Source organism: Medicago sativa, chromosome 8 (assembly GCF_051527215.1).
Source record: "Medicago sativa cultivar Bolivia chromosome 8, Bolivia_mono, whole genome shotgun sequence".
NCBI lineage: Eukaryota > Viridiplantae > Streptophyta > Magnoliopsida > Fabales > Fabaceae > Medicago > Medicago sativa.
In genome coordinates, this window is record NC_140756.1 from 41,837,519 (window position 1) to 41,853,456 (window position 15,938).

General features: G+C 35.3%; 2 protein-coding genes across 2 annotated transcripts; both read left to right on the forward strand.

Annotated features, from left to right (window-relative positions):
- The first annotated feature begins 1,426 nt into the window (after positions 1-1,426).
- Positions 1,427-7,321, forward strand: LOC146899218 (uncharacterized). The gene is made up of 8 exons (XM_085735581.1): positions 1,427-1,667; positions 1,783-1,897; positions 2,676-2,819; positions 2,910-4,043; positions 4,123-4,186; positions 4,568-4,707; positions 4,809-5,120; positions 6,815-7,321. Exons 1-8 carry the CDS (start codon positions 1,582-1,584, stop codon positions 7,085-7,087), a joined length of 2,268 nt encoding a protein of 755 aa, XP_085591707.1. The 5' UTR covers positions 1,427-1,581; the 3' UTR covers positions 7,088-7,321.
- A 7,824-nt stretch (positions 7,322-15,145) lies between these two features.
- On the forward strand, positions 15,146-15,938 carry LOC146899219 (Nucleic acid-binding, OB-fold-like protein). Its single transcript, XM_085732926.1, has one exon. The coding sequence runs from the start codon at positions 15,276-15,278 to the stop codon at positions 15,714-15,716; it is 441 nt and encodes a 146-aa protein (XP_085589052.1). The 5' UTR covers positions 15,146-15,275; the 3' UTR covers positions 15,717-15,938.

A 15,938-nucleotide genomic window follows, 5' to 3' on the forward strand; every position in this document is an offset into this window, starting at 1 on the left:
GAAAGAATGAATGAAAATAATTGAATTAAACAATGAATGAATGTGGTGTTTATGTGCTTAAAAAACATCAATTCTGTTAAGAATTGTTGTTCTGTGCAGACTTGAAACCCGCAAAAGTTGGCTGTCATTGGGCTCAGCTCAAGTTAACTATCGATGGTACCCACAGCGAGTTAACTGTCATTGGTACCAAGCGGTAGTTAACTTACACTGGGGTTAAATGGGGAATTTCGGGGTGAGAATGAGTAAAACTGAAAAAGGATAAGAAAAATTTTCAATCTAAAATGAGTCAAGATCTTCTCCATTTTGTATCATCTCCATTTGGAGAGATAGATATAAACTCAAAAAAAAAATTGGAAAAGTGAAAAATAATTAATGATGATGGAACCCACTTAGTGGTAGGACCCACTATCTATTTTATGTGTCTATCTCTCTCCAAATTGTGTACTTCCATTTATTTTATCAGATGGAGAGGATCCTAACCCATCTAAAATGACGTGTTAAACGATCTAGTTCGACGTTTTGGACCCATTTTGCCACCCTTAACTCCTTACGAACACTCCTAAAAAATACAAAATCACATCATAATTAGTACTCCCTCCGATTACTATTATAAGCAAAAATCAACTTTTTAGGTTCATTCATTAAATTGATTATTTGGTTAATAATATAGATCAAATACATCATTTAATGAATGAACCTAAAAAGTTGATTTTTGCTTATAATAGTGACCAGAGGGAGTACATCTAAACGAGACAAAAACCAACGAAATTCCACAACTAGAATTGAGAATCCTTACGATAGGCTTGTTCAAAAAAAAAAAAAAGAATCCTTACGATAGTCTTTCACTTTCAAATGTTATCAAATCAACTCATAAACCATCCAAATCGAACTATATACAATTCCAATTCAACTTTTTTAATTGATGAACCTAATTTTCAACTCAAATTCAACTTATATAATCGATGAATCAAGTTCAATAAATAAATAAATAAATTATTGAAATTCCAAACTACTCCCTCCGTTTCAAAATGAGTGTCGTTTTAGGTGTTTACACACATATTAAGAAATGCAATGATTAAAAGAAAGAGAATTGTTATTTTACCAAATTATCCTTATTAACTATTGGTTAGTTTTAAAAGTAATACTTAGGAAGTAGTGTACAGAGTATTAATTGGAGGGCAAAATTGAAAAGAAAAAGTTATTATTGCATTGAAAACTGAAAGCGACACTCATTTTGAAACAAATTTTTTTGGCTAAAGCGACACTCGTTTTGAGACGGGGGAGTATTTTTTTGAGTTGATTGATTCATTTTACACGGTGCTTAAGCCTTAAGACAAAAACAAAAACATACACTCCGAAGTGGCAAACACGCAAATGACTAAAAGGGCGTGTCTTTTTAGGTGATGAGCAAAGAAAGAGGGGTTTGTAAGAGAAGTAAAGAACACAACACAACACAACACACGGAGTAGTCGCGCGCGCGAAGAAGCCTTGTATCATTACATTACATTCTCTACTCTTTTTTTTCATTTTCACAGAACACTGAATTGAATTGAATTGAATTGAAATTTGCGACGATTCTTCATGAGTGGATCGATCGAGCAACCGCCTCCTCTTCCGCCGCCGCAGTCGCCGTCGCTGTCTGATCATTCATTTCAGAATTCTAACTCGTCGGTTTCTTTTTTCTCTTTCTCTTTCTCTTTGCGGTTGGTGTGACATACATGTGCATGAAATTGAAAAACACTCACTATTTGTCTTTGTCTCTGTCTTGTGTTGTTGTTACAGGAGGAGTGTGTATTCTGGGAGTAATTCTCATCTATTCATGGACCCTGACGTCATCGAAATTCCACCACCACCACCATCAACTCATAACTCTTCTAATTTATTGAAGCAAAAACAGGTATACTTCACTTCTTTTTCTTCAATTTATTATACTGATTTCATTTTAGCTTTGATTATTAACTTTTCATTTTAATTATTTCAATTTACTGGGGGTGATCACCTACGTTACTGTATGTTTCTCATCGATTTCGTGGATTCAATATTTCTCGCTTTGTATGCTATCACTTTTGTTATGTAATACATTGTCAATTTTGTGTTTTATTTTGCTATGTAGTAGTGACACTTCATGTGTCCGGTGTTTGGTATGTGTTGGTGTTTGACACCGGCTCAACATTCATATCTTTGTTGTGTCTGTACTCTGTCTATGTTGGTATCGGTGTCAGCAATGTTGTCAATCATGGATAGCGGTAGTGATATAGCGCTACTATAGCAGCTATTTGACAACATTTTGTACTAAATAGCGTATGGCGGAACAATAGCGGTTTGTTCAAATTCCGCTATGCTATTTGACAACACTAGTGTCAGTGCTTCATAGTTATTTTGTTTTTGAAACGCCAATTTAGTTTGTTTTGTGTGGCTTTTTTTGTCCGATTTTTTATTATATCCATGATTACTTTGGCACCAAAAGTAGTTGAAGTCTAGATATTTCAAATTGTCTGCCTTGCTGTTGATTGGGTTATATCATTATGTCCTTTACATACAATATCTATTCTGCAGCACATCCACACTCTTAGTTATAAATTGCCTTGCATTCTTTGTTTTTCTTAGATTTAATGATGCCTTTTGTATGTTATTTTCTTACCTGGATATCTCAACGATATATTTTTCTTCTGTAGCCCATTTCTCCGGATGTGATTGACATCGACAATGATGATGATGACTCAACAGATTTAGTGGTTGTTGGTGAAAAAGTTGTTAACAGTAATAAGGGAAAGACAATTGAATCCGTTCACAATGGTTATGGTGATCATCAAACTATGGTTTGTGAATAAGACTTTTTTCTTGCACCTGATTGATGTCATCCTCTTCGACTTTAACAATGACTAAATTTTGCTTGAAACCATTTTCAGGAAGACTTTGATAATATATATTATCCGCCTGTGATTGACAAATCTGGACCAAGTAGCAGGGTCGAGTCTTCCAACGGTTATACTTCTGCATCAAAAAACTTAATCAGCATTGATGACCAAGGTTCTGACCACTCATATGATGATGATGACGACGATGACCTCTCTGATCTTTTTATGGATGATTATATGGACGTAGATAATTATACTTTACTACAGGAGCATTTTGATAATGCGAATATACCTCCTGGTATTGAGGCACCCGTCCCTTGGTTGAAAGAATATGATTTAGGTTCGAAGAAGCCTGAAAGTAGTTTATTCCATCCTAGCTTTCATATTCCGCAGTCTGATTCTAAAAATTCTCAAGGCAGTGGCTTATTTCAGCCTACATGGTCATTAGAGCCTATTAAGCCGGAAACCCAAGAACCGTCAGCAGGTAGTACTAGTGTGCAAAGTAAAGTGGAATCTATTGATCACCCTTCCAAAATACAATTACCTCCTCCTTTATTTTCTCAATCTGTCCCTAGTATGAAGAAATTTGATGCTGGACAGAGCAGGAGACGCAAGTTAAAGTTGCCAGTCGGAATGGAGTCATCTACATCCAATTTGTTTTCAGGACCTTCTGGTTTTAAGAAACCTTATGTTTTTGGTTCTTCAACTAACTTTAGCTCTTTAGGCAACTCGGAGGCCATGAAGCTGCCACATGTAGGTGAATCACCACATTGGAAACTACTTGAAATGGCAAAGAAAGCAGGTGGAACTGGAAGTATCAGTTCACATCAGTCAAATTTCTTAGGGCCTGTAAATGGATCATTTCCTTTTTCGGGAACTGAATTTGTAAATCCTTGGTTGAATTCTTCTCATTTTAACCCATATCCAAATCATACAGCTAATTCAGGTTTTTTTAATCCATTTGTTCCTCTTCATGCCACACCTGAGCAAATGTTCAATAATCCCTGGGTTCACAATCCTGCAAGAGATGGAAATAATGGCCCAACTGCTGATAGTACTGTTGTTGCCATCTCTGATGAAGCCAGAGATGAAATTCTGAAGAAATTTCAAAACTTTAAGCAATTTGACACTATTGATGACACTTCAGACCATTACTATGTTCACAAAAACTCTTCCACGGAGCTGGTAACTTTCTTTTTAATGCATTTTGTTTCAGTATTCATCATAATTATATTGTTTTACCATTAATTTATTTCCTGGACAGCATTCCAAGAACTGGGTCAAAAGAATTCAGGAAGAATGGAAGTCATTGGAGAAGGATTTACCAGGTAAAGTTGTTTGTTCAGTATTTCGGTCACGCATTGGCTGTAATATTTTTCTTACCCCACTTTTTGCATTAGGTTTCTTTTTTTAAGTTGAAGGATCTTTATTGTGTGATTGACTTTATTGTTATTAACATGCTGTGGCGGTGTTTGTCAAACCCAAATGCTATTAGTGTGGCTACATTCTTTTAACTAAATATCCTTATAAAATAGTTAGTCTTCTTTTCTCTTGGTAGAGGTTACATACTTGTTCCGAGGCTGGAGGATAAAAAAGCAGTAAAATGTACATTGTATTTTTAATGTCATAGTGAGCAACCTGTCACTGAGTTTTAATACAGTCTCTTGCTGTTTCTTTGACGCATTTTTTATTTTTTTTATCTCTATTAGATTCAATATTTGTCAGAGTTTATGAATCAAGAATAGATCTGTTGAGGGCTGTGATTATTGGAGCAGAGGGAACCCCTTATCATGATGGCCTATTCTTTTTTGATTTTTTCTTTCCCAGTGGCTTTCCCAATGTACCTCCGGTATGCTGTTGACATTACTGCATCTGACTTACATTATTCTTATGTACACCATTTTTAATCTTTAATTCAAAGTCTGACTCAAGGGAAATTTTTCATGGCAGCATGTCTACTACCACTCTGGTGGACTTCGACTCAACCCAAATTTATATAATTGTGGCAAAGTTTGTCTTAGCCTACTTAACACCTGGTCTGGCAATAAGAATGAGAAGTGGCTCCCAGGCGTTTCAACAATTTTACAGGTCCTGGTCTCCATACAAGGTCTAATCTTGAATACAATGCCTTACTTTAATGAGCCTGGATATGCACGCCTGAGTGGATCTGCAGAGGGTGAAATGAGATCCCTGCGGTATAATGAGGACACTTTCCTATTATCATTGAGGACAATGGTCTATCTGATAAGAAGGCCCCCAAAGGTTTGATTCTAGAAGCATCTCTTGGTTCCATGCTTTTATCTATATATCTTTTAAACATTGCACCTCGGCAGAGTAATGCCTAGAAATTCTTCTGCTCTGCCTGAAGGCAAGCTTTGGAGCGAAAGAAGAGAATAATGATAGACATTGTAATTGCTAATTTAGGAAATAATTCAACATTTTGAACAATGAACTGGGCATACATGGGAAAATGATATTGGGGATTTTGATTCAGTTCCCTTCAAAGTATCAATACTTCCAGTCGTAAGTAGCTGAGATCTTGCCATATAAGATTGCCCATATCTTTATACTTCCAGTAGTAAATAGTTGAGTTCTTGCCATGTAGCATTGTCCACATGATTTATCTATACTAATCACAAGATACTTATATAATTGCCTATACATGTTGGATTTGTGCAAATTTTTTTGGCCATATAGTTTGATACTGTTGAATGAGAGGTAAAGAGAAAGGCATGTGGTGAAACCCTGTATTTCAACTGCACATTGGGCTCTCTTTATATAGGCTCAAAAGTAAAGAGTAATCATAAAATATTCTTCTATTTCTTCTTACGTGATATGGTATTATACGATATGTCGAGAGGTCCAAGAGAATCTGTGGTTTGAGGAGTGTCAGTGGAGCAATCCAAGCCGTACTTAAAGGATGAGAGGTCGGCCATGAAATTTTCAGGAGTAATCCGTAGTATGCCCCAGAGTGCTCACATTTGGGACAAGGATTAGAGGTGGATGATTCTCGCCGAGAATGGTTCCGATTTGAGACGCAAGGCACACATTGTCACCAACAGTAAGGGTAACAAAGGTCTCAGCAGGGGGTTTAGCTGGAAGCCGAAGTAGAATAACAGAGGTCGTAGATACATCGAGAACAGTAGCAGACCCCAAATTCTGATCACAAGAGGTAGAGTACCCCTAAGGTAAACTATAAAGGGTAAGGAGCATGAAGAAGGAGTTGCATTGTTCAAGGTCTTTTTTCTTTTTAAATATGGCACATACTGTTGTAGTTGGCAGTAGCTCATTAAAATTAGGGGTGGACAACGGTCGGCGACGGACTGAAAAATAGGAATCGTATACCAAGTGTGGGTGAGAAAATCCCACCCATTCCCGTCCATCAGTGTGAGCGGGTTTCGGTTACGGCGGATCGTAGGTTGTGCGGGTGGTTTGGAACGGTTTGGGGACATGAGTTTCAGACAAAAATCAAGAACAAAAGCCTAAAAAAATTCAATCTTTTTCATATATTTCACTCAGAACAGAAGAACAACATCTTCATTGTTACAAAGAAGAAACCCAGCAAAAATATTAGATACAAAAACAATTAACTATAAACAAACCACATATAAGTATGAGAGAAAAGAGGAAGAAAGTCAGATCTAAGAATGAGAGTAATAATAAATTTCAGATTGGTAATACAATGAGATTGGTTGTTTCTTGAGCTTGTGCTGTTTAAGTTGAGACCCTCATCCTTTCTTACAATTGAGTGTATGATCGAACATTATGGTGTAATTTGATCAATGTAGCTAACCCCAATTAGTGGGGTAAGGCTTTGTCGTTGTTGAGGAATGCATGATTGATTGGTAACTAAGACAAGTTATGTTATATGTGGCGGTTTATTTATTTCTGTATTTTATTGCCTTACTTGCAACTTCCATAAAAAATTGACTATTTAGGTTATTTTGGGTTTTCAGAGTTTTGAGGACTTTGTTAAGGGGCACTTCTGCAGCCGAGCTCAGGATATTTTGGTAGCTTGTAAAGCATACATAGATGGTGCTCAGGTTGGTTGTTTGGTCAAAGGTGGGGTTCAGGATGTTGATCAGGGTGACAAGAGCTGCTCAAAGGAGTTTAAGCATTCTTTACCTGCATATGTGGATATGCTTGTTAAAGAGTTTACCCAAGTTGGAGCAAGGGACTGTGAGAAATTCTTGTCTTCATCAACAGTAAGCAACAAGCCGTTGGAATAGTTGCATTTTGCTGCTACAATTTCTTGAATCTTAATAAACCCCAATTTTGAAACTGCATAAAGGTTTATTATACTTTAAACGAATAGCAGGTTTATGTTTTTTTTTTTACATTTTTGAACCCTTGTTATATAGACTTTCTTGTTTTGATGAACAATGGCCTGCACATAGTTCTCGATACTGTATATACTATATAGTTGTGGATTGAATTCTTAATGCATTGTTAGGATGGCAAAATATCCCTCATCTGTTTATTCTGGTTTATCTTTTTCTTTGCTTTCATGTTTTGCATACATCCAATCAGGAAACCTCTTTATTGTGAATCTGTTTTTGAAATGGGCAAGTTGGTAATTACTTGTTCTGAAAATCAGATTTAGATGTATTTGTTAGAAACAATTTGATACTTGACTCGTTAATTAATTGTTGGGTCTTGTTAATGAGTGCCCCCGGGACTCTTTAAGCAATCCAAAATAAGAAATTACTATTTTTTAAGAAAGTTAAATATTTCAATTTTCAATGCATAGATTATACAAATTTCTATAAAAAACTTTTCTATAAAAAACTTACTATTTAAAGCCTTTAAAGGGGGCACTCCTTAACATTTCCCTTAATTGTTATGGTTTAGTACTGACTGCCATCATCTTAGCATGAAAACAGAAGTTCAGGCAGTTAAAACATCTTTCCTTGCTTTGACATTTTCTTGGATGGTCAATATCTCTCTTGAAAATATAGGTGATGTTAATTTGATTTTTAATTTTATGAATAACGTGACGTCAATTCGAAGAAAAATAGTATTTTGGTTTTAATCATAATGAAAATTCAAAATCAATTTTTTTTTAAGAAGTTAATATTTAGTCCTTTATTCTTCAAAAGTAAGTGATATAATAAATTTAACAGTTGAGTTGAATGTTTGTTTTACTCTAAAGCATGAATACTTCTAAAATGGTAAAGTACTCGTACCGGATACGCGTACGGTACTTGTGGTACTTCGGATTCTATGCTTTCTTGCAGTGGTGTATTTTGTTTTTCAACACACAATAACAAGTAACATAATTTCTTACCTATATCTACGAATATAATGAGATATATAATGATCATGGCTTTCTGTATCATCAACTTTTGCTGCTAATCTTTAGAGTTTGTTGCTAGCATTATTCATAAATTAGATTGTGTGTCAAAACGAACTTGTGCATAAGAGGTCGGATGAACTAAAAATATCTGAAGGAATATCTGGTAGTGTTCAAGATGAATGCAATAATCAATAAAGTAATGGAGAACTGGGGAGGTTCGTTGACACATTGAACAGTCCTTCAAGGTGCAACGATCCTGAATCAGCCACTTAATCCACATGCATAAATGATAAGTAGACACCTGATTTCTTGGCCACTACACTATCATATATTCCTTTATCATATCCTTAGCTATTACTTTTTTTTTACTCTTTGTTTCTCGCGCATCCTTTTTTTTTTCTTTTCAAAATATCATTTGCTCAAATTATATAATTCAAATTCTTTAATATTGATTCGTATTATATAATCTAAAAACTTGTTTTGCCTAGATTATAAATCAGATAACATATTATTAAGATGATGTAATTGAAAATGACAAAAACCAAATAAATGTAAAGAGACAAACATAATACAAATTCTCGTTTTATTAATTGATCAATACTTTCGCAATACATTTACATTAACATAATGTTTTCTGCAAGAAATTATAAGACACCTAAAGCTAAATCTTTAGTGCAAGAGGATGGAGGGGAAGGAGGCTAGGGTAAGATTTGTTTCCTCTCGCATTCTAGGAAGGGAGAAGGGGAGGGGTACAGATAAATTTGGTGGAAGAAGGCGACTCTAATGAGCAACCTTACTACTGATTTACAAAGTGTGACATTGTTCTTTGACCATTCATCATACCATCCCTATAAAATAAAAGAAACCTTTATATGAAAGGCTAACGGTGGAACAATGTAGAAGAAATTTATAAAAGAGAAAGAAAGAATGTAAGATGGAATGAGAATTTGTGAAGGATTGTTGGGTATTTATATAGGAATTTGTGAAGAATGGATGCATAGAGTGTAATGGTCCATTGATGATGGTAGAAAACGTGGCCAGGTCTTGCTGATCAGTCAATCCATGTTAAGCAAGCCACCGTCCACACTTAGAAATGGATTGGATTATATAATCTGAAATCATCCCATAATTATTCGAATTATACAATATGAACTGGTCCAAAATTGTGTTAAAACTCGTATTTCGTAGGGTGAGGGATTTTTCAGATTTTATAATCTAAACATGTGAAGTACATGATTTTTCTGTGGTCCACGTTGAACCCATAATTTATGTGGTCCACGACGAACATAAACTTCTATATATTGGTGTGCTTGGTTCATTCCAATCAGTTGTCGACTTAGTCATAGAGACATAAGGACAATGGACAATGTTGAGTATCGTCGTCCATGAACCGATTCAGTTGGAAGGGTTTAGTTCACCCAATTGAAGATTAGGAACTATGATGGCTTGGGAACCATGTTCTTGTTATTTGGTCAGTATAGTTCTAAATAATCGATCGAGTTGGACGCTTCATTGGTCATATCTTTCAAAGATATTCGAAAAAGTTTGATCCAGCTCAGGAACTATGATGAAATTCGGGCTCTCATGGTTAGACCAGATGAAGATTTATGTTTGACCGATCCGTGAACTTTTGCGTGTTTGACTACGTTGTTTTACACCGTCTTATTATGTTGTTGAAACAAATTTATATAATTCGAACCATCCCATAATATGGTAAAAAAACAAGGTACACAAAAACTGCATCAAGTGGAAAAAATAATTGGCATATTACAGCCTTAAAAAACAACCCCAACTGCTCGAGGATGCATTACATTGACTAGTATGTTATGATTCGGTGTCTATTTGATAAGGCCAAGAAGTTAACTTATACCTTGCGGCGGATAAAAACTCATCTGATAAAAAATTCATGTCAAATGCTAATAATGGTCCATTTCTTATAAACCACCCGAGGCCATCACAACGTGATGACTACTCCATCTTTCTTTCTTTTGGGTGATAATTTCCATCTTATTTTTTTTGAAGAATATCCATCTTCTTTTGTTCTGTTGTTGTTATTATTATGTTGATATTTGATAAATTCGGTGACCCTCCATTTCATTCTTTTGTTCATTCGTTTTTTGTTTTAGGAGCACTAAAACAAAAAGAATATTAATATAATATTGTTAGTTTTATATATTATATTATAATTGATTTAGAGAGACAGTTCGATTGTAATTTCATATGAACTAATGATAGAAGTAACAAACAAAATGAAGAGTTGATTCCCACAAAAAAAAAAAAAAAGAGAATGAAGAGTTGATGATTTAATTAGATTTTCATTTGAGTGAGAGACCAATCAATTAGTACATTTTTTTTTTGAGTAATTGTCAATTTGTCAATGTAATGAGTAGTTATAATAGTTTTTAGAAAAACACTTTGTGTTTTTCTAACAATAAGGTACAGTAATTGAACCTCTTTTTTCAACATAAACTATCATATTAATTAATTTGTTCTTGAAAAATGATTCTTTTTCTCTATCATATTAATCATTCAACTTTTTTATAACTTCATACTACAACGTTCTCATGAGTTTAGCTCAATTGATAGGAACAATACATAATATATGTAAGGTCCAGGGTTCAAACCCTGACCACCACCAAAAACTTCATACTACAACAATAAAGATTACATCTAATAACAAATGCATCTAATAACAAATGCAATGAAAATTATCCATTGATCAAATACAACATTATTTTAGATAAGGGTGTCACCAATTTTCCGAGCAGTTTTCCTAATGATAAAAAAATAAGCGTTATGGCTAAGCATTGATTTTTTGGAAGTAAGGAAAATACAACAATATTTGCTTATAAGGGTGTCATCAAATACAACAACATTGATTTTCTGGGCAATTTTCTGATCCAAATACAACAACATTGATCAAAAAAACGTAACCTAACAAATAAGACACGGAATGAAGTGTTTTAGCCTTCTTTGATGACACCCTTATAAGCAACAACCGAGAAAATCAATCCTAAAACACAATCAAAATTATTTCTAGGAACAATTTCAAGGAAAATTATCTAATGCTGAAGAATAAAATAAGCATGCAGCATCTAAAATACATTGTCGTCAGGTTACGTCTTTTTGGCATTTGGCTCACTAATTTTCGGGGCATTTGACTCACTATATGACTGCGGTGGAGAAAGATGAACTGATTCATCATGCTGTGTCGTTGGAAGAAGACGTAAGGGATATAAAAAAAGTAGGATTTTTTTTTAATAATGATGACACACTTATAAAAAATAATATTGTTGTATTGATCAATGGATAAAAAAAAATAGAATGATTAATATGATAGATAAAAAAGAATCATTTTTCAAAAAAAGAATAATTAATATGATTGTTTATGTTGAAAAAAGATGTACATTTATTGTACCTTATCCTATGCAATGTTGTATAGGTTAGAAAACCCCATAAAAAATTACCAGAAGATATTTTTAGTAAATTAGACAAATAATCGAAGAAAGAGCTTTGAATGTTTAAAGTGGATTTTGAAAAGGCGTATGACTCTGTGGAATGGGGGTATCTTGATGAGGTTATGGGTAGTCTGGCATTTCCGACTTTATGGAGAAAATGGATTAAAGAGTGTGTCTGTACTGCTACTGCTTCTGTGTTAGTGAATGGCAGTCCGACAGATGAGTTCTCTCTTGAGCGGGGCTTATGTCAGGGTGATCCTTTATCGCCTTTTTTGTTCTTACTGGCAGCAGAAGGTCTGAATGTATTGATGAAAGCCTTGGTTGATACAGGTACCTTTACAGGATACAAGGTGGGTGGCGCCAACTCTGTGGTGGTGTCTCACTTACAATTCGCTGATGACACACTTCTAATTGGTAATAAAAGTTGGGGTAATGTTCGTGCAATGAGGGCTGGTTTAGTTTTGTTTGAGGCCATGTCTGGTTTGAAAGTAAATTTTCATAAAAGCTCTCTGGTTGGTGTCAACATCAATGATTCTTGGTTGTCTGAAGCAGCTTCTGTGTTAGGTTGCAAGGTGGGTAAAGTGCCGTTTCTCTATTTGGGGCTTCCGATTGGGGGCGATCCGCGCCGGTTATTGTTTTGGGAGCCTGTTGTTAATCGAATTAAAGCTAGATTGTCTGGTTGGCATAGTCGGTTTCTTTCTTTTGGTGGTCGGTTGATCCTTCTCAAATCTGTCCTGACTGCGCTTCCTGTCTATGCTCTTTCCTTTTTCAAAGCTCCGTCAAGTATAATCTCTTCCATTGAATCTTTGTTAAATAAATTTTTTTTTGGGGGGGGGGGGGGGGGGGGGGGGAGTGAGGATAAAAGAAAAATTTCTTGGATTAGTTGGAATTCTTTGTGTTTGAGGAAGGAGTATGGAGGGTTGGGTGTTAGGAGTTTGAGGGAGTTTAACATTTCTTTATTAGGAAAATGGTGTTGGAGGTTGTTAGTAGAGAGAGATGGATTGTGCGTAGGGTGTTGGTGGCTAGGTATGGTGCGGAGGATGGTGGTTTGGAAGATGGGGGCCGGAGTTGCTCATCTTGGTGGCGGGAGATAGTGAGGATTAGAGATGGGATAGGAGAGGGTGGAGAGGGTTGGTTTGTGTCTGGTATTAGGAGACAGGTGGGAGATGGTGGTGAGACTGATTTTTGGCGTGATTGTTGGTGCGGAAATGTTCCGTTTTGTGTGCGTTTTAGACGGCTTTTTGATTTGACTGTAAACAAAGATGTTACAGTAAGGAACATGTTCCAGCAGGGTGTGGAGGTTGGTGGGGGGCGTGGAAGTGGCGTCGTCGATTGTGGGTTTGGGAGGAAGAGTTGGTGGAGGAGTGTAGGGAACTTTTACTTACAGTTACTTTGCACGACTCATCTTCTGACAGGTGGCTTTGGTTACCGGATCCGATAGGTGGGTATACGGTTCGTGGTGTGTATGATATGCTGACATCGCATGAACAACCCATCTTTCATCAAAATTATGAGTTGATTTGGCATAAACAGGTTCCTTTGAAAGTTTCCATATTTGCGTGGCGCTTGATGAGGGACCGATTATCTACTAAACATAATTTGGCACTCCGTGGGGTCTTATCTATGGAGGCGCGGTCTTGCATTGATGGGTGTGGGAATGTTGAGGATCTGAATCATATATTTCTGTCTTGTCCTTACTTTGGTGCGTTGTGGCCGTTGGTGCGAGCTTGGCTTGGTGTTGTTGGGGTCGAGACTCAGTCTATAACAGACCACTTCTTATAATTTATTAATTATGCAGGTGGTTTGAGAGCGCGACGTTCCTTTTTTCATCTGATATGGCTCCTGTGTATTTGGATTTTGTGGAAAGAGCGGAATGATAGAGTTTTCAGAAACAAACAGAGTTCTATACCGCATATGCTAGAAAAAGTAAAATCATATTCCTTGTGGTGGTTGAAAGCTAGTAATGTTGTTTTTAGCTTTGGTACTTATAATTGGTGGTCGAACCCGCTTACTTGTATGAGTATCGACTAATTGTATTGTAACTTTGACTAGACTGTGTATCTTTCCGTGATTGTTTTGGCACACCTTGTGCTGGAACAATTACGTTATTGGTATTAATATATTCCATTTTTGTCTGTTCAAAAAAAAATGTAAGAAAATAAGTAGACATGAAATTCCACAATTTCTTTTTGTTTTGGTCGTAAACATGACACTGTAAAAATCCCAAAATTCTCTTTTAATAGATTTAACATTTTTGCATTCTCATGATGCATTCAAATTCAGACCTCTAATTAATCTGAAATAAGTTTTTTAGCAATTTAATCTAAATACTATTGAGTGTTTTTTTTCTTTCTTTTTTAGTTTTATGTTTTTTTTTTATGAGGAACAAGTCTACAGTTTTATAGATCAAAATGATTTTCACAAAAAAAAAACGTAATTCATTGTGCTTATTGGTTTTTCAATTGAGTAAATCATCAAATTGGTTCATGTCAGTGTACTCATTCTCAAATTTATCCATGACTGTGTTAATATTTCAAACTAATCTCTGTCTTTATCAAAAGTTTCTCAATTAAGTCTCTCGTTATGTGACAAAAACATAAAGACAAGGACCTAATCGAAAAACTTTTCACAAAGACAATGACTTATTTAAAATATTAATAAAGTCATAGATTAAATTAAAAAGGGTTAAATATGTTTTTGGTCTCTATAAATATGTAAATTTTTTGTTTTAGTCCCTCTAAAAATTTCTTCAATTTTTAGTCATCCAAAAAAATTTATTTGGACCCTCCTTTAAAGTAAACTCATATGTAGAATTCATATTTTTTAATAAAATTTTCCAGAAAAATTTATAATATTATAAGGATCTCTCCCAAGAAAAATTAGAGTTCTTTTTTATCAAAATATGAATTAAATATGAATTTTTATATTTTTAGCGATAAAAAATTTATATTTAATTTATGTTTTGTTAAAAAATTCTATTTTTTTTTGAGTGATTATTACAATATTTTATACTTTTATGCACAATTTCATTAAAAAATACAAAATATACTTAAATATAAGGACCAAAGGTAGCGAATGAAAATTTTATATAGACTAAAAATTGAAGGAAAATTTTAAAGAGGCTAAAACGAAAAGTTAATATACAAAACATATTTAACCCAATTAAAAATGAGGTTTGCTAGAACACACCCACTAATTTTTATGTGGGAGTGTTTTAGCAAAGCTACACCTTAGGGTGTAATTAACAACTTTATAGTTATTTACTTGCTAAAACACTCCCACATAAAAACTAGTGGGTGTGTTCTAGCAAATGCCTATAGGATTTGCTAGAACACACCCACTTGTTATTGTTAGAAGGTGTGTTATAGCAACATACACCTTAGGGTGTATTTAACCACTTTTTAGTTATTTACTTGCTAAAACACTCCCACATAAAAACTAGTGTGTGTTTTCTAGCAAACCCCGTTAAAAATAACTTAAAAAAAACATACTAATGTAATGGTTTACTCTTTTCAATTACATCCTCATCTTAAAATTGTCTTACGATCCTTACTTTTCTAATGACTCTAGCAAAACCTTATCCCTCCCACTAAAAAAATCTCATCTTCCTCACACCACAATCAAACACATCAAACTACCTTCAATTCCCCTAAAAGCAGAAACATGTTCACCTCATCTTCCATCCCATTCCACGCCCCAATCATTCACCATCGCCAACCCTCTACCATCACCACCCACTCCTTTTCTTTCCACACCCCCACTCTCCACTTTCGCACCCCATCCTTCCTCCGCCCTCCATCCCCCCTAAACCCCACTCCACTACCCATCTTCACCGTCGCCGCCAAGTCCTCAACCCCCGACAAAGCCAGCGAGCAAAAGTGGGTCCACGAAGGTCTCATCACAGAATCCCTCCCTAACGGAATGTTCCGTGTTCGTCTCGATAATGAAGACCTTATCCTTGGATATATCTCTGGAAGGATCCGAAAGAATTACGTTCGGATCCTTCCTGGAGATAGAGTTAGAGTTGAAGTTAGTCGATATGATTCCTCCAAAGGACGCATCATTTATAGGCTTCGTAATACTCCTGGTGGTGGCTCTTCTTAGTTAGTTTTTAATGCATGTGTAGTGTTTGTGAAAATGACTCAAAGGAATGTGTGCGAGTTTCGGATCCATAATTGGGTTTGTTTAATTGATGGGGTTAGGGGAAGGGAAACTTTGTATTTTTTGTTTTTTTAATTTCAACATTCCTTGGATATAAAGTTTCAACTTCAAGTATGTGGTTGTTGTAGAAAGAAGCAAAAACCAAATATATGCTTTGTTCTCTGA